General features: G+C 35.3%; 4 protein-coding genes across 11 annotated transcripts; 2 read left to right on the forward strand and 2 right to left on the reverse strand.

Annotated features, from left to right (window-relative positions):
• The first annotated feature begins 1,528 nt into the window (after positions 1-1,528).
• On the forward strand, positions 1,529-9,520 carry GRXC5 (Glutaredoxin family protein). Of its 7 annotated transcripts, XR_015817721.1 has the most exons (8): positions 1,531-1,914; positions 2,038-2,111; positions 4,962-5,002; positions 7,660-7,733; positions 8,206-8,280; positions 8,564-8,590; positions 8,978-9,338; positions 9,426-9,520. XR_015817721.1 is itself a non-coding variant. In XM_088215592.1 (7 exons), exons 1-7 carry the CDS (start codon positions 1,616-1,618, stop codon positions 9,003-9,005), a joined length of 618 nt encoding a protein of 205 aa, XP_088071718.1. In that variant the 5' UTR covers positions 1,531-1,615; the 3' UTR covers positions 9,006-9,356. The 7 variants fall into 7 exon arrangements, 4 of the variants coding, with proteins under 4 accessions (XP_021893722.2, XP_088071718.1, XP_088071720.1 ...); XM_088215592.1 differs by lacking the exon at positions 9,426-9,520 and having other exon boundaries at positions 8,978-9,356; XM_022038030.2 differs by lacking the exons at positions 8,564-8,590; positions 8,978-9,338; positions 9,426-9,520 and adding an exon at positions 8,382-8,557 and having other exon boundaries at positions 1,529-1,914.
• LOC110811505 (glutathione transferase GST 23-like) lies at positions 9,425-11,118 on the reverse strand. Its single transcript, XM_022038028.2, has 2 exons — positions 10,644-11,118; positions 9,425-10,433 (listed from the first exon to the last, which is right to left on the reverse strand). Exons 1-2 carry the CDS (start codon positions 10,950-10,952, stop codon positions 10,065-10,067), a joined length of 678 nt encoding a protein of 225 aa, XP_021893720.1. The 5' UTR covers positions 10,953-11,118; the 3' UTR covers positions 9,425-10,064.
• A 540-nt stretch (positions 11,119-11,658) lies between these two features.
• LOC110811525 (LOW PSII ACCUMULATION-like protein) lies at positions 11,659-13,902 on the forward strand. Of its 2 annotated transcripts, XM_088215591.1 has the most exons (6): positions 11,659-12,075; positions 12,585-12,757; positions 12,833-13,157; positions 13,233-13,283; positions 13,393-13,541; positions 13,627-13,902. In XM_088215591.1, exons 1-5 carry the CDS (start codon positions 11,834-11,836, stop codon positions 13,532-13,534), a joined length of 933 nt encoding a protein of 310 aa, XP_088071717.1. In that variant the 5' UTR covers positions 11,659-11,833; the 3' UTR covers positions 13,535-13,541; positions 13,627-13,902. The 2 variants fall into 2 exon arrangements, with proteins under 2 accessions (XP_088071717.1, XP_088071716.1); XM_088215590.1 differs by having other exon boundaries at positions 11,663-12,075; positions 12,585-13,157.
• Positions 13,903-14,460: 558 nt separating this feature from the next.
• Positions 14,461-23,955, reverse strand: LOC110811504 (aconitate hydratase, cytoplasmic). Its single transcript, XM_088215589.1, has 20 exons — positions 23,414-23,955; positions 22,785-22,889; positions 22,291-22,451; positions 22,121-22,213; positions 21,439-21,624; positions 21,013-21,174; positions 20,219-20,363; positions 19,982-20,124; positions 19,844-19,900; positions 19,627-19,706; positions 19,414-19,489; positions 18,398-18,583; positions 18,195-18,262; positions 18,001-18,119; positions 17,710-17,831; positions 16,637-16,735; positions 16,054-16,533; positions 15,524-15,622; positions 15,170-15,412; positions 14,461-14,942 (listed from the first exon to the last, which is right to left on the reverse strand). Exons 1-20 carry the CDS (start codon positions 23,709-23,711, stop codon positions 14,874-14,876), a joined length of 2,991 nt encoding a protein of 996 aa, XP_088071715.1. The 5' UTR covers positions 23,712-23,955; the 3' UTR covers positions 14,461-14,873.
• Positions 23,956-24,229: the final 274 nt, after the last annotated feature.

Raw genomic sequence — 24,229 nt, forward strand, 5'->3', positions numbered from 1 at the left:
AATTAAATTTAAATAACAATTTAATAAATTAATGGTGGCAGGACAAAGAAGAAGTTGATTAACACTCTAAATACTTGACCAATTTTCATATGACTTGGATTATGTATCATCTACTCTATAACTTATGAACTTAATGCAAGAATAAAATAAATAAAATGAATTATATTTATTTTAAATGTTTAATGATCTATATTATAATATTCATTTTAGTTTTAACACAATTAATATTTTCATAAATACGTACTTACAAAATTATAAAATCGTCTTATGCTAACTTTAATATTAGAGAGATTATAAACTCTCTAAAATTTGTAACATTGATAAAGTAATTGTCTTTAATGCCCTTACATTTTTTTTATAAAAAATAAATAAATTTAGGTGTACAATGTCCAAAATATAATAAAATGTTTTATCATTTTAACAAACTATTAATGTATAAGCTAAATATTTATAATATATTTAAATAAATTAATTTAACTTATAAGTTTATGTTACTAAATAATTCAATAACTCTTTATGTTTTTTTTAAAAAATTAATAAATTTTAATATATTAAAGAGATTATAAACACTAAAAAAATTAGAAATATGATAATAATGAGACAGAAAAATTTTATTATTTATCACGGTTCGTCTTAATATACTTTAATATATTGGATGAATATAGGTGAAATACATTCAAATCATTAGTAATATATTACAGGAATACTTCTATATATTACAAAAATTATATATATTTTAGATATGAGATTAATTATCAAAAAACGAGTTAATGTCTTTATTAAAATTACAAATTATAATAACGAACAAAAATTTAAAAGATCTAAAATTGTACTAGTTCAAAATAATTGAGATAACACATACTTTTATATCATTTATGAAATTACAAGTTCATCACAACCTTAACCAATCTTTAAAAAATAGTAGTCGTTGACATTTTTATAATTTTTAAAGTATAAATGTATATCATATTTTATTCTATGATATTACAGACGTATGATGTAGAGTATTAAAAACTTATCTTATTAAAGAAGTTGAATTCTTATAATCACAAACATATACAAGTAAATGTGAAATTAAATCAGATTTAAATAAAACTCACACATAATATGATATTAATTTTAATATTATTTGTAAAATTATAAATAATTAGTTTCGTCTGTTATTTAAAAATATTAACTGTTTATGCTTTTAAGACATCTAGACAAAAACTATATATAGTGTTACAAATGCGGGATGTAAGATGTTATAATTTTTTTATTCAAAATTTTAATTTAAATTACTAATAATTTGTAATCTAAAACTTTATATAAAAGTTTAGCAAGTACATATTCTGCTAATATAAAATTAAAGTGTCATAATTTTTTTATAGATGCACTAATCGAGATCAAATTTTTATTAATCATTTAACAAAAGTCACATTTTATTTATTGGTTGCTTATTCATACAAAAATAATTTCTTCAAATAAAAAATTTAATATAGAAAATGGATTTCCTTTTTGAAAAAAAAAAAAAAATTGATAAATGATATTGCACGAGAAAAACTGACAAAAAAGGAATTAGAGCAACCAACGAAAAAGGCGTCAAGAGCTGTAGAAGAAGAAAGAGCTGAACACCATGGCAGTTGCATCTCATCTGTCCAATTTCTCTTCTGTTTCTGTGGATCCTCCTCGTTCAATTTCCTTTTCTTCTTCTCTCCTTCACACCCCAAGTAATTTTCTTCCTATACGTAACAAGCACGCTTCACCCAGAACAATCCACGGCACGTGTGTTGGCATCAATGGCTCCGGCGAACGAAAGAAACTGATTTCGATTCAGGCCATGGCTCCCTCTTCGTTCGGCTCCAGGCTTGAGGAGAGCGTTAAGAAGACTGTGGCTGATAATACAGTTGTTGTTTACTCCAAAACTTGGTGCTCGTGAGTTCAAATTTCATCAACTTCTTTCGTTATGCTGAAATTTCCCTTTTGGCTTAATGGTGACCAATTATATCTGTGTATAAAGCTGAATATGGGTTTGTGTCTTCGCTTTTTTTTATGAAGGTATTCCTCCGAGGTGAAGATATTGTTCAAAAGACTTGGCGTGGAGCCACTGGTTATTGAATTGGACGAACTGGGTGTGTCTATTCGCTTTCAATTCTTTTTGTTTATATATCTGTTTGATCGTGGATATAGTTCATCGATATTTGTTTGAGGGGTAAAATAAATTAATCATTCACTGTCTTTGGATTCACTACAGTGATCTCAATTTTCTTTAGGCCATGCATTTCCCTGGAAAATCGATTGGTTTTTTGGATGGATGATCTTAAACAAGAGTTGAAAGTTCTCTAGTTCGATTTTCAATAAATACTACAGAGTCATTTCTGGTGAGACCAGTAATCTCTTTGTGCTAGGAAAAGATGAGGTAAAAGTAGAAACGTGATTTGGCAATGAAATATAGTTAGCACATAAGATGTGCTACCTGTGGAGATTCTCTGACCTCTTAGGGGCACTTTTTCTCCATGTAGTATTTATGCAACACAGCTTATATTATCATTCTGATTATTCATCTAAAAAAATCACATAGACATAAATTCCGTCTAATATATATGTCATATTTCCTTGAAAGTCTAAAGACATGCAAAAGAGATAAGACACCGGGTTTGGATGGTTTTAATATGGGTTTTCTGCAAGAGTTTTGGCACTTAATGAAGAGGGATATTATAGACCTATTTCAGGAGTTACACTAAGCTGGGTCTTTCGTAAAGTCTCATTTCATCCTTTTTGGTGCTTATTGCTAAGGTTGGAGGGACGCGCAACATTAAGGAGTTTAGGCCATAAGCCTAGTTGGGTGTATATATAAGTTAATAGCTAAGGTTCTCACGAGGAGAAGGATAAAGACCATAGACCAAGTGATTGGAGAATGTTAGCATGCTTTTATGGGTGGAAGGCAAATACTTGATGCTGCTTTGATTGCGAATGAAGTAATTGATGAATTGGTGCATGTGAAGAGGGAAGGGGTACTTTGCAAGCTTCATATGGAAAAGACGTATGATCATGTAAACTGGAGTTTCATGGACTATATGCTCATGATTATTACTACAGTATTTTTTGCGATTATTGTTAATTAATGGAGGTTCGTCATCTTTTTTTTCGAGCTTCTAGAGGATTAAGGCTACACTATCTTTTATGCTCTTCATTATGATCATAGAAGCTCTAAATAAAATGCTGATAAGAGACAGGGAACGAGATTTGTTCAGAGGCATAATGTGGGAGTGGAGGATCATGTTGAGGAGGTAACTCATTTATTCTTTACTAATGACGGTATGCTTTTTTGTGAGCTGGATAGAGGAACCACGCTTAATCTCAAGTTTGTCCTGATGGGTTTCCAAGCGGTGTCAAGACTCAGTATCAACTTTCCCGAATCAAAGATGGTGAGATTGGAAAGTTAGAGAGACTCAGATGGTTTAGCCTTTGGGTTGCAAAATTGTCAGTTTACCTGTTAGATATTTGGGTTTACCTCTGGGTGCAAATTTTAAGTACGTGAAGATGTGGAACTCGGTGATGGATAGCTTTGAGTAGAGACTTGCAGGGTGAAAGCGAGCCCTCTTTTTAACAAGAGAAAGACTCACGCTCATGAAAAGTACACTAGGTAACTTGCCTAAATACTATATGTCTCGTTTGACAATTTCGGTGAAATTGGAAACCATCCAAAGCAGGTACCTCTGGGTGATGCGGAGGGTAGAAGAATATATCATTTGGTGGCATGGAATGACTTCAAGAAACCACTATCATTTGGTGTTTTATGTTTATGGTCTTTGGTGGAAATGAATGAGGTGTTACAAGGTAAGTAGTTGTGGAAGTTTATGGAAGAGGAGGGAGCGTTTCGGAGAAGGATCATTGCAGCTAAATTTGGTATTCAAAGGAGGGGATGGTTTACTAGAATGAGGTCAAGATCTTATAGGAAAAGTCTATGAGTAAAGATCGGGGTAGGTCTAGGAAAGTTCCAGGCATACGTTAAGTGGAAGGTTGGCATAGGGGATAGAGTCAAATTTTGGGAGGATCAGCAGATAGAAGGAGGTACTCTTAAGGATCAGTATCCTTAGATCATCACCATTTCTCAACATAAAGATGTAAAGATCTATGACTCTTTCATGGAAGTGGGGGGGGAGAAGGAATGACAAGTTTTTGTTTCGAGAAATTTGAATGATTGGGAGTGAAGCGAATATGAGAAGCTGTTAAGCACTCTTTTTCTTGTGACTTTGGATGGTAGTAATGATAGCCTTCAGTGGAACCTTACTAAGAACAGGTCCTTTTTGGTTAATCATTCTATAAACAGTTGTTCAAGCATGATGGAAATGATGTTAGGTTCCCGGACAGACAAATATGGAAGGTAAGAGTTCCACCCCGTGTCTCGATTTTTGTGTGGGAGGCTAGCAGGAAATATATTCTAACAATTGACATGCTGAGAAGATGGGGCAAGATTTTGATGAATGCTTGTTATCTTTGCAAGATGGCAGAGGAGAACTGTAACCATGTATTGCTCTGGTGTTCGGAGGTGTGCAAGCTTTGAACTATGGTTTATGAGGTATTATGCATCAGTTAGGTGATGGTTGGATCGGTAAGAGATGAGATTTAGGCGTGAAGAGGCATCATGGAACGGAAGAAGGTGGATTTAATACTAGTTACCATCTTTTGGGTAGTGTGGAAGGAGAGGAACAAAAGAGTTTTTGATGGGATTGATGATGTGAATGAGTTTGATTTACTTAAAAATAAATGGTTTCAAAACCTTGGTTTTTTATTATTGGGTCATTCTTTACAGTCCATTGAGGATTTAAGGAATCTTATTGATAAGTTGATAAATATGTAAATTTTTTTGTACATGGGTTGGCACTCTCTCGGTGTTTGTATTAATACTACATTTCATACTTTTTATTTATTTATTTATTTTTAAAAATATGTCATATTTCCTCTATATGTGCTTTTAGGTGTAGACAAGAACTCTGACAACCCGCATATGAATAATAAGGTAAGATAACTGGACTTGCCTATTGAGTCCTGATTGGTGCATTAGCAATGTCCTTTATTCTATTGGTTATAGAAGGAAGCATCCAGTTTATTGGAAAATTAATGACACTATTATATGAAGATAATATATTTTTCACCCTTCATGTCTCTTGCGGTAAACCAATGGCTGTAATCCTCTATACCGTGTGGGTTCTGATGCATGACATTAAATATTGTTAATTGAGGACTCTTGATGTAAGAAATTGACTATAGTTGATTGAGGAAATTGATCTGCCCCATCCTGCCTATTTTTTGACTGATTTGTCAATAATGTCAATTATATGGGAATCAAAGCTGAAATCAGTGTTCCATGTAAAGTCTATTCTTTCCTGTGACATCCCTGGGTCCTAGTAAGACTGCTCGATTTGCTGTAAAAAATGAAGGCTTTTCTGTGACTATTCTACTCAACCAATCTGCCGATTTAGATTACTATCTTGGAAAAGTATTGACTAGTTCAAAAGAGTGCCATGTTGCTGTATAGAACCATTCATCTGGTTGCTAATCTAGTGGAGTCACCTATTCTTCTTTCTGATATAAATGAAATAATTAAGACCTCTTATTCATAGATAGTAGTAGTAGCATTGGGTCCGGTCAGAGGAGCGTCGCCTGTTACCTTTTTAGAGTGGGATAAAGAGCCTAACCTCTTTTCTATGGCCATCATGGTAGGGCTCCTACCATTTGCATTAGACCTTAGGGAGATAGAAGATAGAAGTAGCCTATGCAGCCAAAAATTCCTTCAAAGTTCATGAGTAGGGGGATACTGAAACTTGATACTTGTATTTGAGGAGTAATATACCTGTATGTTAATAGTAATGAATGACATAGAATTTCTGTTCTTATTCTATTCTTGCTATTTAGGAACTCTTTCTTTATTCTATTCTTGCTATTTAGTTAAGGGATATACTTTCTTCTTTTATTTCAAAAAAAGGGATATTAACTGGGGGAGGGTTGATGGGTTTGGGGTGGTAAAAGGCACAGAAATGTTTTTCACTCTTATACCACATTATATGTGCACTGGAAACATAAGGCCACATTTTGCATAGGTCATCTAAAACACACTCGGATGAAACATTGCACAATATTATAATCATTTAGAGAATATTTTTGTGGTCCTGCTGTGTCTTCACTGAGGAATTGCAAATTGGTATTTTCTTTGGTTTTCTGATAAATGGAGAAAAAGGGATTTACATTCAATTATTTTTGTTATGATATTAATACAGTTTACTTAGATATCTTTTTTTTTATTACTACTTTCCATGCTGACTGCTGAGTTTGTATAGCATTAACTATAAGTTGGACTTACAGACATTGAGAAATCCACTGAATTCTATCAGACCAATTCAACTGAAAGGTTGGATTTCAGTTTGGTGAAAGATCATACACTCTTAAGTAATTAGGATGTGGATTTCTGTGAGTGTAAAGGATATTTTGGTTTAATGAAAAGAGAAAAACTTTTTCTATCAAAAAAGAAAAGAGATGCACTCTGAAAGCTGAAATAGTTATAATCCAAATTTCTTTTGAGTATAAAGGTTATTCAAATACAATTTCATTCCTCATGATATTAATGATCTTTTTATGAACTTGCAGATTGAGATAGCTTGATTAGGATGAGAGCATGTTTAGTGTTAATTCTGTAATGGCAAGTAGCATCCATTATAATTATATTGTTTGATTTCTTGCACATAATGCTCTCAAATGGTAAGTCTGATATCCCCAATCTCATACCAAAATGTAATTTTTGGGCTCAATTTAAGCTTTTAAGTCAATTACTATCAATAACTTGATAGCTGTGCTTTTGAATACGAAGGTTTGAACCTGAAAAGTTGTTACGTCCGTGGTGTTTAAGTTAAGAGCATTATGAAAAGTACCAAAGCACGTGACACTATAATGACTCTATGTTAGTGCAATCTTAAACCTAGGTAACCTTTGATTGTAATTTGTAGTTGTAATGTGTATGATCTTAATAAGGACATCAAGATCTGAGTGGTGGGGATTAGGGATGGCAACAGGTTGGTATGGGTTGAGTTTTGCTCAATCCATTATTTAAGAATTCAAATTACTCACTATAAATAATAGTTGGAACTTTTAAAGTCTAATAATTTGTATTTGAAAATTTATTGGACTAGTGGTGCATAAGCCCTGGACCTTACATCAAGGCTTAATTTGGTATGTAAAATATTTTTTAGCTTTTTTTTCTAGATTCAAGTATGTTTATACGTAGAAACATGTATCATGATATGCATTTAAAATAGTAATGAAGAATAAATAAATATTTGTTTTTAGAAAGTATTAGACAAAGTTTTTTCTTCCTTTTAAACTCCTTTTATTCACTTCTTGTTAAACTTAGGTGACATTCTCATTTTCGTTTTTTAACAATATTTTCATTTTCAAGCACCACAAAGGCTTTTATGCATAAATGCATGAACTTTAGCAAATAAGAACCAAAAAATGTTTTAGATATTAAACATGGTCTAAGATTCTTACTAATGCTAGAAAAATAAAACAGATCTAAGTTTTAATAACACTGGCTACCTTTGTTTAACATGCCATTACTTTATCTCACAGAAAAAGAGTATTACAGTCTGATTCTTTACTTTTTCTTTTCCAACTTTAATATAGACACAGAAGTCAATACTTTTTACAACATCTTGCATGCAAGTTGGAATGAACATTTTTGAAGACGAGAAACCAAGGTCTTGAACATTCCTTTTTTTATATATATGTAGCACGATAAATAATAAAAAAATTTATGAGATAGTAGTATATTCTCTTCTTTGAAGTAGTTGTCATATTTTCTCTAGGGTGTATAATGAATGGAGACTTGAATCTTAAGAAGTTTTTATCCTTTTGAAGTTATAAAGCTACAAGCTATGTTTATAGGAGGAAAAATATGGATTTCCTGCCAATTAAGAGTCCAATATATAGAATTAAATTTCTTCAATGCCCATCCTTGTAAATAAATAACCAAGTAAAATAATTGAATTGGCACACAAACACTCACATATAACGCTTGTAGTTTATAACTTTCTTATAACAAAGCATGCCTGAGTATGCAATTTTATTAGTATGAGTTTGTTTTTCCATTGATCAAATCATGCATGTGCATGCCGAGAAAAGATTGAAAAACTGTGTTCTCCATTTACTTAGGCTTCTTTTCTCCTTCAGGTGCCCAAGGGCCACAACTGCAGAAGGTGCTGGAGAGGCTGACTGGACAGCACACTGTTCCAAATGTTTTTATTGGTATGTGGTTATTCTGCTATGTACTTCTGCTTTTATAACATTGACCCAGTTTGTCATGATATATTGTACAGAAGATGGGATGTTTGAGATTTTTTTACTAGGTTCCTTCAAGCTTGGCTTGTCTATTCACACCGAAATGCACAAACACATCTATGCTTACTAGTACTAGACAAGAGATATTACAGTGTTTTGCTGCTTGAGCACGTAGCTGCTAGGACCCTTGTTTTATTCAGAGCTCTTAGAGGATAGAAATGCTGAATGTTTCTTTTCTCTCCATTACCAGGGGGCAAACACATTGGTGGTTGTACAGGTATAACATTCTTTCCTCTTTTTCTCTTGATGTTTTATGCGCCAGTGCCACCATGAAGTTATTCATCCTATCTATCCTTAATTTTCTGCATTGTTGTAATGACATATTAAAATTCTATTATGTAGTTGTTTTTAACAATTTTTTTAGTGAAAACAAATGCTGTTCAGTTTAAAAGAAATGCTTTTTCTGTTTTTATTTCCTGACACAAGCTGTTCTTCTCTTCCTTCAAACTCATCAAATCATAAATTCCAACCTCTTTTTGCCCCATTATAAATGCTTTCTTTAGTCCTTCGGTTTCTGAAAAAAGGCCTTTGATTTCTTTAGTCCTTGGCCTGAAATGGTAGAATTCAAACTGAAAAGTTTGACTTTCTTCGTGTTCTGATGCAGATACTATAAAACTATACCGGAAAGGTGAACTTGAAACACTGTTATCAGAAGCCAACGCTAAAAATATACAGAGCTAGTTCAACGGACGGACATGATCACCTTGCAAACCTTGGAACTTCCTTCTATCTTAACCAACTGAAAAAATTCCCTTCAACTTTTGTATGTTTTCAGAATTTTGAAGTGCTAAATAACCAACCCAGTCAATGAATATATTAAACAGGGCAGCTTCGTTATTACAATAAGTTTACTGGAATCTTGAATTTGCTCGCACCAAAACACTCTCTGGATTAGTGGATCCGGTGATGATTAATAAGGGCAGGAAGCTAATAGACATCATTAGAAGCACTGAGAGATTTTATTGGTGCTGTTTCTCAGCCAATCTTTTGATCTGCTTTCAGTCTGTTTTTTAAGCTTACTTTTCTTCTAATACTTTCAATTATACGTACAGTGTGATTCCGGCATAATCCATGTCAAAGACTGAAAATAGCCTGCAAGATATTCTAGCTGTTGGTTCCTAGAAGAATGCAATTTCACTTTCTTTCTTATGAGGCTCATCAACATAGTATGGCTCCTTATCTCTTTTAAGAATTTAAGAGGAAATGAGTAAGAATCTATGTTGACTTGGGTAAATACCAGTAAAACCAAAATTTTACTGGCAGAGAAAAGGAAAAGACCGAGGAAAAGACATGCAATTTGAGAAACAAAATAGGAAAGAAAACATCCTTACCGGATGACAAATTTTGTCCTGTTCCAAGTGTTACTGGAGATTGCTTGTGAACATTCAGTAACAGATTTGGCTATATCCTGATAACCCTTGTAGTACTGCAGCCATATTGTGATTGAAATAGATTTTGACTGAACAGGTACCAAGTCTGATTGAGCTGAATTCGAACAACTTGTGAATACGGTTGATTTGTTGTGAGCCCTATTATGTACTACTGTGGACTGTTTATAAGCAGAAAGAGATATGTAGCTAGACTTGATCACGACTTACATAACATCATAAATGTAGAAATCTGGAATTACAGAAGTCAAAAAGAAAACCTGAAGAGAACAGAAGAGAGATGTCTGTAGAAAGCCTAAATTCTCACTTTTTATGTGATATTGTAGCTTCAATGAACATCTTCCTCAGCTGTTTGAAATAGATCAGCAATCTATCATGTTCAGGCAGGTTGTTTTTGATGATGGGAACTTGCTTAAAATTCCGAATCCAAGTGCATAAGCGTGGGAATTTCTCAGCTTCTAGCAGTTGAACACCAACAGCTTCTTCCATGGGGTGAAGCCACCCAGCTATCCATCCAAATACCAAGTCAGTCAGTCCAATCTCTTCACCCCCAAAAAATTTCTTATCACCCAGGCCATGCTCTTCTATTGTCTTCAATAATTCCTTGGCCTCTTCTGTTGCCTTCTCTTGTTCTTCTCCAATGGCTTGAAAGAATGCATAGAACACTCTAATCTACGTGGTTGAACATCAAACAAAGATGTGATTTCTATGCAATAATGGAACCTAAATTTCACTCAAGCAGTCTTGGCAGCATAAAGATTCAATAATTAATCAAGAAAAAAAAAATTACCTGAAATTAGCACTGAATCTTTACACGTAGGAAAATCCAAGTGAAGTTATGATAGAAGAATTAATACATAAAATTAGCAGCAATGAAATTACCTTGTCTTCTTGGAACTTCATCCAGAACCGAGCTGTTGCTCTTTCGGAAGGTTTATCCGGCATCAACGGATGTTGTCTCCATGTTTCTTCAATGTACTGAAGAATAACAATGGATTCTGATACTGGATTTCCCCTGTGAATCAACACCGGAATCTTTTTATGAACAGGGTTGCTCCTAAGAAGCAACTCACTTTTGTTGTGCATGTCCTCTTCTACATATTCATAATCCACTCCCTTGAGGTTCAGCGCCCAGATAACTCTGTAAACAAATATGCTAGGCCAACCTCCTAGCAACTTCAATTCTTCCATGTTTAGCAGATTAAGCTCTCAAAAATTTCTTTATCTCTGTCTCCCAGTTGGATTTATTTCTATATCTACACTAAAAACCAAGGAAAAAAAGGTTCACTTGTTTGACTATACATTTCTAAGATTTTCTTTAGTTTGTAAAGTTGGACTGTGATGCATCCGAAACTTCCTTCTGGTGTTGAAAGCAACAAAAGAAGGATAGAGGAAGTTACCTTGATCATATTTAATATAATTTCAACCTTTTTTGTTGACCTTTAAACCGTATTGTGTTTATTTTCCTTAAAATTGTATAAATCATATGTTTCTAGTCGTCTAAATTTTCAAATAAAGAACAAAAAGAAATAAAAAGAGTTTTGATGTATTCCAAACACCCTGTAAAAGGAGATGACTTAGAAGTTGGAGATGGTGATAGACCCCAAGTTCAGATTTTTTCCTTATAATAAAAAAATTAAATTCAGAATATTTAGTAGTTGATACTATAATTAAAAAATTAAAATTAGTCACGTGCAATTTTACTAACAAACTAATGAGATAAAATCTATATTCTGTTAAATCAAATATTACAAACTGATTCATAAAGTAATGAATCTTATTTGTCAGTAAAGTTCAAATTTGTAAGAAAAGCTTGATTACCCCGTTCGTATCTTCATACCAACTTGTGTATTTAAAACCTTAAAAGAGAGCCAAAATTCTGTAATGGGTTTGAGCATTGCCCTAAAACTCTGGCTCACAAATTGGGTCCAAATATGTTGCTGTCCTATTACTTGTGGGCTTTCAAGAGGAGGCAAATGACGAGCGTGGCAAGTTTGTGATCACAACCGAAAATAACGATTAACAAGCATGAGTGTCGGAACAAGGAGTTGCAGTGGGTAGCCAAGCAGCCAATGGCTACTGTTGTTTTGGCTCAGTTTTCTTACAACATCCTTGGACCCCAAAGACTAAATCAAAACAACCTCTGTATCTGCAATGTTTTTACATTTTGTCCTCAACTTGCAAACTCCAGAAACAACCGGGTGTTTTCTCCGGCTTCCACAGTTTGGTCTCTCACAACCACAAACCACTCACCACCATTTTCCACCACCATCTGCTCCGCCGCTAATAAGCCCTCTTCCCCCTCTGAGATTAGGTACTTCCTCTTTTTTTTCATTACTTTTACTTTATTGGGTGTTGGTGGTTCTTGAATATTCGTTGATAGATTTTCAAAAATTTGCCAAGCCAGCTAAAAGGGGTTGAAATTGTTAGCTTAGAGTGTTTGACGATTCAGTTGTAGCACTTTCATTTCCTTGGAAATCATAGAGATGATTACTCATTTTCAATTATCAAAGTATAGGTTTTGAATTTTTTCTGATCAGGATTGACGTTTTTGATGACTTCAGCTTTCTGGGATCTCTTATTGTCTATTTAAATTTCTTAAGACAAGATTAACAATCTTGTATAAAAATTGTAAGATACCAATGACATTCTTTAATGGGTATAAGAAACTAAATTCATAGATGCATCATGAGGTTAAGATTTTGGTTGGATTTTGGATAGCCGCTCTAACTGCATTTCCTTTTTCCTACTTAACTTTCTGCCTATCAGGTTGTGTTTTACAAGTGAGATCTCCTTGTAATCATAGTTTTATTTGTTCTTCAGTTCTACAGCCAAGATAAGAAGTGAAGTTCTGTCCCCTTTTCGATCTCTTCGGATGTTCTTTTATCTTTCTTTTATTGCAAGTGGCAGTATAGGAGGACTAATAGCTGCCACACAGTTAATTGCTGCACTAACAAATCCAGCACGAGCAGCCCAAGTCCCTGAACTTGTCAAAGGTCTGGCTATAGATATTGGTGCAGTATCCATTTTTGCGTTCCTTTATTCAAGGGATAATAAAGCTAAGAATGCAGAATTGGCTAAACTTTCAAGAGAGGAAAGCTTATCAAACCTGAAACTGCGTGTGAACGAAAAGAGGACTATCTCTGTTAGTACTTTGAGAGGGGCTGCTCGGCTTGTAATCTGTGCTGGTCCTGCATCCTTCATTGAGCAAGCTTTTAAAACAAGTGAACCATTCACCGAAAGCCTTTTGGATCGAGGAGTGCTTGTGGTGCCTTTTGCTACCGATGGTAATTCACCAAGTTTTGATTTTGAGGAGAGTGAGGAGAAAAAAGAATTAACTGCAAGAAGGAAGAGGCTATGGCAGCTGGCTCCAGTTTATGTTTCTGAATGGTCCAAGTAAGAGATATTACAGACTGTGTTAAAGTCATTTCTCTCTTTCCCGTTCCTTATTCTCTTGGTTTAATTAAACAGATGGTTAGATGAACAAAAGAAGCTGGCTGGTGTTTCCCCAGAATCTCCGGTGTATGTAAAATCTCCCACATGATCACTTGCAAACAAATGCCTTAAGAATATATTTAAGTCTGTGGTGATATATAAGTTTATATTTGTTAACCTTTGCTTCTTTCTGCAGTTACTTATCTCTACGAATGGATGGCCGTGTTCGTGGCAGTGGAGTTGGTTACCCTCCTTGGAATGCTTTTGTTGCACAACTGCCACCATTGAAGGGCATGTGGTCGGGTATCCTTGATGGCATGGATGGAAGAGTCCTTTAAATGAAGGGTAGATGTCATTCGCTTTGTCCCTGATTACTTATGAGTAAATGCATTGGCAACATAAAAATCTATTGTTGTGTTTGTAATTGCAGACCGGCTTTGGTTCCAGTTAGAGAGAAGGGAGACTTAAAGATGAAAGTGATTGATCTTCAAGTGCTTTGACTATGTTGACTTGTTTGCATTGATATGTACTAACTTGAATAAATCATTACCTTGAGTAGCCTCAACATGACAAACCATGGTCTTTCACGGATACACACACCCCTTGCTAGGAGTTTGCCTCACATAATATATACATATTTTCCATATCCAGTATGTAGACCATGGAATTTTACTTTGGGATCAAGATGGATGAGAATTCATGTCTAGCTTACTTCGGCTTTAGCCCGTAGAATTCACATTCAAACATCAGTTATAGCCTATCCTTTAGGTAGGTAAATTTGGAAAAAATTACGTTACTAAACAGTTTATTCTTTCATCACTATGTTGAAGTCAGAAAAATGATTGTCACATTATAGTATTAACGCAAGCCTCCGGTATTTTCTTTGACTTTATTTTGCTTGGAAATAACTCAATATTTTCCAACCTGATAAGCATGCTCAGACACAAACCTTTTCCAAAAACAGTCTTTGATTTCAGATAAACTAGGGAAGGCTTTTAAAATTATTGATCTCAACTACAACTTTGGCAACCAGCCATTTTACCTTACAGTAGCAGAATAGGTCCAATCAAACATCTCCAATAACAAGAAAAGAAGGGCATTGAATCTTCAATTATTTTTGTCTTCAAAAAAGGGGGCAAAAGGAGAAACAATATTCATCCCTTATAAGAATATATATTTGCCCAATTTCATTTATTTTAATTTGTCTACTATTCTCTTTTTTTTCTCATGATTAACAAGATTTTTAAAGTTTTTGAAAAACAAATTGGAGCGTAAAAGGAAATATTGTTAGAATTGTAGCTTTTTTACATATTTAAGGCATTTTTTTTTTAAGTAACAAAGGCTCATACAAAATCTGCAAACCTAATACAAAATTCTCGAGCCTCATGGAAGATTACCTTCCATGTTAAGAAACTTAAATTAAAGCCCCGAAGACAAGGCAGAAATTCAACCAGTGCAAAATGATTCGCACTGGAATATATTCATAAAAATTACGATCTTCACTTGTTGACAGACCAAATCAGGTCTGTCCAGCCGCAAACTTGAAATGTCAGGGGAAAAAATGATACATCCGGTCCCCTCAAACGGACTTTCTGTTATTTAGCAACTTTATTCTCTTCACTGCGTTTTAGTGTTCACAAAACTCTGTTGAATGGAGCAAACACCTTGAATGATAGTTTACTGTTTGCTCAAGTTTCTAATAACGTATGGAAGTATTCCTCCATTATTGAAATAAGCCAATTCCACCTATGAAATCCATCCAAAAAAACTAGTTAAGCCGTATTGCAATAGAGCTCATTCTTCTTGCATCAATAACATAAAGGAAACCGTGCACATAATTTTAAACAAGTTATTACATAAATTAATTATAAACAATTGTTTGGTGCTCTTAACCAATTGAAAGCAGTTCCCTGTAACATCTTTAAATAGAATATCAAATGTATGTATATGAAAAAGAGCAAAGCAGGGAGTACCTCTGTGTCAAAGCGAACCGTGCAGATGAAAGATTTTCCTGTGTCTGTTGTGACAGTCACATCTTGGCCAGGCCTTATTTCGGTAATCTTGCTTGGGATATCTATGTTGTAACGTTCATGTCCAGTCAATTCTAGTGTATCTGCATCCTCACCAGCCTTAAAACAAAGTGGAATGATACCCATTCCCACCAGATTACTGCGATGAATTCTCTCAAAACTTTTGGCAATAACAGCTTTAACTCCCTGTGGCAACAACTGAGAAATCTTAGCAAAAAGATAACAGGTAAAGCAGGTGCCTAAACAAAACCGAAAAAGAGAGCAGAAGTACGTGACGAGGCAAATGAAAAGACTGACCAATAACATTGGACCCTTAGCAGCCCAATCCCGGGAGCTACCACTTCCATACTCGGCCCCAGCCAAAATAATGGTATCCAGCCCAGCACTCTTGTATCTCTGAAATAGTATACCCATAGTATGCATTAGGGGATAATAATGGAGTCTGACTTGTACAATCATTAATTACCAAATTCACATGGATGGCGAAGTGTATGTTTCTTTAGAATTACCCTTTTCCTTCCCCCTAATGATTGGAAAGACAGTGCACTAATTAAGAATAAGACATTAAAATTTGAATTTTAACAAAAATAAATAGCAGTAACTTAATAGGAGCAACCAAAAAGCAAGGATTTAAAATTTAGGGCTTAGGGGAGTATCCCCATTTAGTTAAGCCATTCAACTATCTGTACAAGGGCCAGGTTTAGTGGTTTAAGGTTTAACACCGATAGTATCGTAGCAGTGAAAAATCATCTTAGGTTCCAAAATATAATTTCAGGAAAATCACGTAAGTTGAAATAGAGTGTGCAATGATATCCACAGGAACTTACCATTGCTGCATCAAACACATAGAGTTTCTCTCCAGTAGGAATGTGAAATGTCTTCGGACCAACTTCTCCATTTAAGAGCTTGTTGACAAGACGGATATTGGCAAAGGTTCCCCTAGCCATTATTTCATCATTGCCGCGGCGGCTTCCATAAGAATTGAAGTCCTTGCGTTCAACCCCCCGCTCAAGAAGATACTTCGCAGCAGGACTGTCCTTGTGGATGCTTCCAGCTGGAGAAATATGATCTGTTGTAATACTGTCACCAAAGTTAAGCAAGCAATAGGCATCCTTCACTCCATGGGGACCAGGAGGATCCATGGTCATGTTCTTGAAGTATGGTGGCTCATGAATGTAGGTTGAATCTGGGTCCCACGAATATGAGGTAGAAGAGGGTACTGATAGTTGATTCCACATTGGATTTCCTTTTGTGATAGACTCATAAGTACTCTTGAACATGTCAGGCAAAACACTGGACTCAACAACCTTCAAAACGAGACGCTCAAATTATAATTATGCATTACCTAGATAAAATACTTATACAAAAACTCAAAAGGTTTCTTGTAAAAACACAGTTGAAGCTGTCTACCTCTGCAATTTCCTCCGAGGTTGGCCAGATATCCTTGAAAAAGACACTCTTCCCATCTTTTCCGGTTCCAATTGGCTCCTTCTCAAAGTCAATGTCAACCTGGAAAATAGTAGAAAGCAATTTATGTAATTAGGCAACATAAATAATGACTACCAAAAAGGATTATTATTGGAAAATTCATTTCTAAGCAATCATAGAGATGTTCAAGTTTCCTCTTTTGTTAGGAGGAAACAGCATTAGAGCTCAAGGGAAAGAAGTTATAACCTAATGGACGTGTGAAAGCAAAGGAGCAAGAAACACAGGTAGCGTTAGTCCCTGTAATCCGGAATTTGAAGATATGAACATGAACACACAAAAACTTTCGCCAAATTACGCCTCACCCATTTATTGTCCATGAAGAGAGAGTTATTGTCAACAATACATCGAAAGACCAATACAGCAAATAATCCTAACACCAATACAAGGAAAAAGAATTTTACATGCATTTTTTTTTTCTGAAATAACATAACTCTGGAATCATAATTTTGGAACTCCCGGGGTTTGAGACCTCGTAAGAGAAAGGGGAGAGAAAGAAAAGAGGTGAAAATATATATATGAGGTATTTTACAGGTGGGTCAATGGCCACAATTGTGTTACAATAGAAATACAAGGCCACAGGATTTCTACCTCAAACATATAAAGGCATAAAAACAGACTATCTACCAACAAAGACTAGCACTTGTTGGTCATATATATTGACCAATACATAAGGTGAATTTAAAACAGACCACATGATAATGTAAATGTTACACATGGTTGAAAATGTCCCTTTCTGGAAATTTCATCTAATTCAGCCACCCTAGCCCTCAAGGAAAAAAGCTAATTCAAGAATCCAATAACAAATCTGCTTCCCATGAAAGTCACATGACTAAATGCAATGCATCAGCAGGCAAAAAAAGTTCACTTGCATAAAACAGTAAAACCTAATTTACTGTCAGGTTTCAAATTTTATGAGCAAGACCATTTGTCTAATTTCTTTCCAAAAAAAAATTATCACACATATAAAGTCCTTAATCCAGATACTAATTACATACCGTGCCAGCAAGAGCATAGGCAACAACTAAAGGAGGTGAAGCAAGGTAGTTGGCCCTTGTTAGGGCATGAACACGTCCTTCAAAATTCCTGTTCCCAGACAACACAGCTGCTGCCACGATATCTGGACAGAAATTTGAAATAAGATTGTCAAGTAAAGTTAAACCTGTAAACTATTAAACATAACCATTCAGGAAGGTGCATAAGATGTAAGCTTAATTAATGTCCAAATAAAGCATCAATGAAAAATTATCTTGGATTCCAGAATGTTTTCTATCTAACTTTGAGAATACCATTTTCCGATATAGCAGAAGCAACTGACTCATCCAATTCTCCAGAATTTCCAATGCATGTAGTACAGCCATATCCAACAATATGGAAGCCCTGTTGATTAAGATACTTTTGCAATCCACTGGACGAAACAAAAACATGAATAATAAGAGAGACAATTCACACTAAAAGTGAAAGTTTGATACAAATTAAGTACCTCTTGAGTAAATATTTTGTAACAACTCCTGAGCCTGGGGCAAGACTTGTTTTCACCCAAGGTTTCACCTGGTGAACAGTTTATTCAACCAAAATCATCAGAAAACGTGTTGAAGATAGCGATCACAGCCAAGTTCAGTGGGATGGAAGTTCTCATTCCAGGAGTGGAAAAAGGATTACAGGACAAATGCAACAATTACTAACCTGTAAACCAAGCTCACAAGCCTTTTTCGCAACAAGAGCCGCCCCCAACATGACACTAGGATTTGATGTATTTGTGCAACTTGTGATTGCTGCAATAACAACACTGCCATGCTTGAGCTCTGCTGGCTGTCCATGGAATGAAAACTCTGCCACTTTGTCCTGTACTTCTTTTGGTACAGCAAAGCCCTAGTTTTTTCATAAAAAAGAAATAGGAAAATTGCAAAATTAACAGAATTGATGCAAACAATATGCATATATATAAATGTGTTCTCCAACCTCTTTGTATACAAGATCTTCATTTCATTCAACAATGACATAACATCTCAAAGATTAGCAAAATGTAGTAATAATAATAATAATAACAAGATTCATGTTCCATCATCACATCGAGCATTAAAAACTTGAGGATGCTTGCCAAAAATGGGCTTCTGAATTGTATTTGGAGGAAGAGGCAATTAATGGCAGTGGCTGGCAACACAGGAGGATATAAACTTAACACTAGCTAGTGACAGAATGAAGTACAAGTCAACATCTACATTGCTTGCTGGTGATACACTATATAGGCAGGGTTTACTGTCAATACTTCCTGGAAAATTATACATAGATAGGAGGAAGAGGGTCTTGCAAATGATGATATAATTCAAGGTAAATTTTTTAAAACTTTAAGAAATGAAAACATAAACTAGAATGAAGCTTATTCCACTTAAACACTTATCAAAAACATAAATATTAATTTCATTGAATTAGCTATTTAAAATTAATTAGTTGCATGCATTATTCAATCTATCAGAACGAATTTACAAGCTTAAACTGGAAAACAAGCCACATCAAAAATTTTAAGGCAAAAAGAGCCTTTACTTTAGTGTCAGGACATCATGTAAATTGATAGTCATGCAGACAAGAACAGGTTTGCAGAAGCTTTAAGACTCACCTTGAACCCAACCTTGTTATCAACACATCATGTAAATTGATAGTCATGAAGACAAGAATAGGTTTGCAGAAGCTTTAAGACTCACCTTGAACCCAACCTTGTTATCAAGACATGCATGCCAATCAGCTTTCATCTCTTTCAAAGGAACCCTGTCGTGGGGTCTGCCAGAAAAAAATTATATAACTTGGTGGAGATATAAACCTTATAAAAGGATAATCGTCCAGAAGGCAAAGGAAAAGAGAACAGGAAACAGAGAGAAAACTGAGTACATATGAGTGTACAAGCAAAAAGGACACACCTCTTTGGTCCTGAAACACAAGGTTCAACCTCCGCAAGGTTCAGCTCTAGATATGATGAGTACACTCTCTCTTGTTGGGGCTGCAATAAAGGTTCAAGGACAAAATTCAAATAGTTACTTCTCAATGCAAAAACTAAGAGCTGACTACATATACCTTCAGCCACACCCAAAAGGGGAAAATGAAAAAACAAAATATGAAAGGAGAAAATGTTATTACCTCACTGTAATCAACGAACATATTGTTTGCACGAAGATATGCTTCAATCATAGCCACCTATACTTAGAGAAGAAGTCACCTACTGTTTTATGAATTTCAGATTGATAGCAAATACGAAGAGTAATGGGAAATACTCACAGTTTCATCACTTCTTCCAGTCAACTTGAGGTATTGTAGAGTAACATGGTCTACAGGGAAGAATCCCATGGTTGCACCATATTCAGGAGACATATTAGCAATAGTGGCCCTGTCAGCCAATGACAGTTCACCCATACCACCCCCTACAAGAATATACAAAAAATCAAGATGTGAACTTCGACAGAAACGGAGAAACTTCTATTCAAGAATCACATTAGTTAAGTTCAATTAAGATACCATAGAACTCAACAAATTTTCCAACAACGCCGTGCTTCCTCAACATTTGTGTCACAGTTAAAACCAAGTCTGTAGCGGTAACACCATTTCGTAGCTTTCCAGAGAGCTTGAACCCAACAACACCAGGCAGCACCATACTCAAGGGCTGTCAATGCAGGAGAGTTACAACAGAAAAAGAATTTCAGCATGATACAACGTGGCTCAAAAGATAAAAAGTAGAAGCAGGACCCCTTTGACTGTTTAGAATCATTAAACTATCTAACATAACTAAACAAAAAAGAAAGAAATTAGGAAATTTGTGTACAATACAACAAAACAGATACTTGACAACAGTACAGAACTCTTTTAAGTGATTTAAACGAATAAAACCATGTAAAAAGTAGAAGAAATCTTAGTACCATCAAAAATGAAATACAAAAATTTTGGCAATAAAGAAAATATCAAGCTTAAAGCTATTAGTAGTCCACTTTCACCTTTCAAGACTCAAAATCTGGTGTCTTGATAAGCTGAGATTGACTCAGCTCCTAGAACTACAAATAAATATGGGATAATGTTACAAGTGGACTCGAAAAAGAAAACACTTGACAAAGAACTACAAATTCCCAGATGCAGTGCAACATAAGTCTGAGGCATTAAATTCATATATTCATCTCAGCATTTAATATAAAATTTTATAAGTCAACAAAAGCATGTTTCTACTGTACTTATGCTTGACATATAGTATTTACAAATGCACTCTTCAAACTCTCAAAGATCCAGTTTAGGATAACAACAATTTTCAAGTCACTAATTACCTGGCCAAGCATTGCTGCCTCAGCTTCAATACCTCCAACTCCCCAACCAGAAACTCCTAGTCCATCAATCATAGTTGTATGAGAATCAGTTCCAACCACACTATCAGGGTAGAGTATACCATCGGTATTGAAAACAACTCGTCCAAGATATTCCAGATTAACCTGAAATTCCAGCATTTCAACTCACTTCACACTAGAGCCAAGTTGAATCTAAAACATACTTGTATGGGGGCAATAAAAAGAAAATAATGGCTATATCAGAACTCAAGAATATAACAGAAAAGCCAAATACTTCTTCTGAGAAAATAAGATAAACCTAATGCATTAAATAAGCTCTTAGTTATTTTAATTGCATTGTCAGCAGAGATATTTCAGCCAGTGACTAAATACATCACATGCACTGAATGATCTGTTTGAAAGGTATACCTGATGCACAATACCAGAACCAGGAGGAACAACAAGCATGTTTTGAAAAGCAGTAGAACCCCATTTAAGGAAAGCAAACCTCTCCTTATTCCTAGAAAATTCAAGCTCCATATTTGCCTGAACAGCATTTTCTGATCTTGCTACATCAACTTGAACTGAATGATCAATTACAAGATCTACAGGAACCTGAAGCCAGATATCAATGTAACATTAAAAAAAATTATAAACAAGATGACATGTTAGGTCAACAATATCAACCATGTCATATTGATAATTGACAATAAAAATTAACTCACTGTATGTCCGGCCATCAAGTCAAGAAAGAAAGAAACAGCTAAAATGTAACCAATGGCTTGTAAAAGAAGGCAACTGGACATAACAACTAACTGTATGCCCGGCCATCAAGTCAAGAAAGAAAGAAACAGCTAAAATGCAACCAATAGCTTGTAAAAGAAGGCAAATGGAATGTTATGTTTTTCCGCTTATGTGTATTACATAACATGTGAAGTATAAATATGTTTTTAGTGCTTATAACAGAGATATTCGACATTCACATGCATTAATAAGCATGAATTTTATCGACGGTATTGAATCTTTACAACACAGTCTGAAAAGGAAACTGAATGACTAGGCCTTTGTATGTAATATATGTATATGCTAGAAAAGAAAAACATAAACACACCAAAGGGTTGATCTTGGCAGAATCACTTCCAAGTTTTTCCATAGCATCACGCATAGAAGCAAGGTCAACAACAGCTGGCACCCCCGTAAAATCCTGTTAACAAAATATTTATGGGTAAAGAAAATGAAGAATATTAACAGAAAAGATTAATACACAAAATTGTGATGTACCTGCAAGAGAACACGAGCAGGCTTGAATGGGATTTCAACTTGCTTTGGAGATGTATTTTCCCAATCAATAATCTTCTCCACATCTTCCTTAGTGACTTGAAAGTTGTCACAATTACGAATTGCAGACTCAAGAAGGATTCTGATGGAGTATGGTAGTTTATCTGTTATACAACCAGAGGTAAGAAGGAAAACAAATTATAAGCCACATCCAGCAACAGACAATTATCAGGTGGTTGAAATGACATTTTCAAGAGAGTTTTCAATCCCTTTCCAAAAAAAGAAAGGAGGATCTCCGTTTCCCTTGGTAAAAAAATTTGCACTTGTGCACATACCAAAAAGATTATAGTCAACATGAAAGAGCTTCTAACAGAACATCTGAGGATTTGATGATCTGATGAGCATTTACATTTTGCTTTTAAGATATACTTGCCACATTATTAATTTCAAAGGAAAAATACATGATAAAACTGTGGCTTCCATAAATTGTGAATTACCAATTCTTGGATCATTCAGCGCCGGAAGTCTGTAGAACTTTCCAAACTCGCCACCTCCTGGCTTGGGGAGACTAGTTAAGATATCCTTGTAGGCGTGTTCAGAAGCTGAAACCATGCAGATAAGACAATTAGATCATGCATTTTATTCTACAGTTATTATAAGTACTCAAAAAAGTAACGCAGAATTTAACATCTAACTAATAAAGCAGAATCATGTTTTCACAATATTATTTCCAAAGAAGAGGAAAAGAACACATCAACCACGTCCCCTTTGATTATTATAACACCTATAAGCAACATGTCAACTTCTTCTATAAGTTCTATTACTAAAAGTCAAGAGTTAGATATAGCAGAACTATTCGTTAAACTTTTCGATGAAAACTAAACTAAAAGAAGGAAAGATAAAATAATAATAACAAGGATGATGATTTTAGAATCCATCGGCCGAAAGTAAAGTTACCCAAAAACATTAATAAAAATCTCCATTAAAATCAGATCCGAATTACGAAACGAATCGTGTCCAAAATCAGAACGGTTGCAGCCTTGAAGGAGATAAAAAAAAAAAAATGAGTAACAAATCAAGAACAAACCAACTCCAACAAAGTGGGAAATGAGGGAGAAGGGGATACCCATGGTAGCGAACTTTCTCTCGAGCCGTTCGATGGCGGGAGCAACGGCTCTGATCTGTGCGCGAAGGCTGAGGGTAGACCTCCAATCTAAGCGGTGGCTCCAGCGGGGAACAGAACACCAGAGGGATCGAGCAGCAGTAGAACTGAGAGATCGGTGATTGATGAGGGAGGGAGAAGCAGATTTAGGAGGCAGAGAAGGAGATAATGACTTAAAAGAGGAGGAGAGGGAGGAAGAGTAAAGCCTTGCCCTAGAAGCTCTGAGCAGTGTATAAGCTGAGAATGAACCCGTTATATACATGACGATCACGCATTCACAAGATGAACAGAAACAAACAAATGAAGCAACAGATAAGGATGGCGCTCAGAGATAAGAACAGAGGGATTAAAGAAGGAGCTATCAACAGAAACTCAGGCCGGTTAGATGATGACGACGATGCAGTATTTGAGAGAGAAAAAGAGAGGGAGAGGCGTGTGGAGAGCTTATGAGACCTAGGGCTGCGTGCCAGTTTCTAGAATTACTTGGCTTATTGGCTGGCTATTCAAGTCTCACTGCGAAATGGAAGGGATGGCTGGTCTACTTTGCGGTGTACAATCACTAACGTGCTTACCCGGTCAATTTCGCTGTATATTATAGAGGTGGGCCCGTTTGAAATGTGGGCCACTCGGAGGTATTCGTGATTGATCTGATCCTTTATATGATTCTAAAGGCTGCACCGTAAACTACCAACACCTGCCTGTGGGAGACTATTTAAAAATATTGTTCCACGTTTGGTTTTCTTTCCTTTCAATAATGGGCATAAGGGTTCAGATGCTACG

The sequence above is a fragment of the Carica papaya genome, chromosome 3 (genome assembly GCF_054855325.1).
Source record: "Carica papaya isolate Zhongbai chromosome 3, ASM5485532v1, whole genome shotgun sequence".
Classification (NCBI taxonomy): domain Eukaryota; kingdom Viridiplantae; phylum Streptophyta; class Magnoliopsida; order Brassicales; family Caricaceae; genus Carica; species Carica papaya.

What these genes read in the sequence shown, in the direction of transcription:
- GRXC5 (XM_022038030.2), top strand. Translation starts at nt 1,616, where the DNA reads ATGGCAGTTGCATCTCATCTGTCCAATTTCTCTTCTGTTTCTGTGGAT. An exon ending in TATTGAATTGGACGAACTGG is followed by an intron (nt 2,112 to 4,961) that starts GTGTGTCTATTC and finishes ATGTGCTTTTAG; the next exon opens with GTGTAGACAAGAACTCTGAC. An exon ending in TTTGAAGACGAGAAACCAAG is followed by an intron (nt 7,734 to 8,205) that starts GTCTTGAACATT and finishes TTTCTCCTTCAG; the next exon opens with GTGCCCAAGGGCCACAACTG.
- LOC110811505 (XM_022038028.2), bottom strand. Translation starts at nt 10,952, where the DNA reads ATGGAAGAATTGAAGTTGCTAGGAGGTTGGCCTAGCATATTTGTTTAC. An exon ending in TGAAGTTCCAAGAAGACAAG is followed by an intron (nt 10,434 to 10,643) that starts GTAATTTCATTG and finishes TCAACCACGTAG; the next exon opens with ATTAGAGTGTTCTATGCATT.
- LOC110811525 (XM_088215590.1), top strand. Translation starts at nt 11,834, where the DNA reads ATGGCTACTGTTGTTTTGGCTCAGTTTTCTTACAACATCCTTGGACCC. An exon ending in TATGTTTCTGAATGGTCCAA is followed by an intron (nt 13,158 to 13,232) that starts GTAAGAGATATT and finishes TTAATTAAACAG; the next exon opens with ATGGTTAGATGAACAAAAGA. An exon ending in GTTTCCCCAGAATCTCCGGT is followed by an intron (nt 13,284 to 13,392) that starts GTATGTAAAATC and finishes TTCTTTCTGCAG; the next exon opens with TTACTTATCTCTACGAATGG.
- LOC110811504 (XM_088215589.1), bottom strand. Translation starts at nt 23,711, where the DNA reads ATGTATATAACGGGTTCATTCTCAGCTTATACACTGCTCAGAGCTTCT. An exon ending in GAGAAAGTTCGCTACCATGG is followed by an intron (nt 22,890 to 23,413) that starts GTATCCCCTTCT and finishes GCATGGTTTCAG; the next exon opens with CTTCTGAACACGCCTACAAG. An exon ending in TGTGTTTCAGGACCAAAGAG is followed by an intron (nt 19,490 to 19,626) that starts GTGTGTCCTTTT and finishes TTTTTCTGGCAG; the next exon opens with ACCCCACGACAGGGTTCCTT.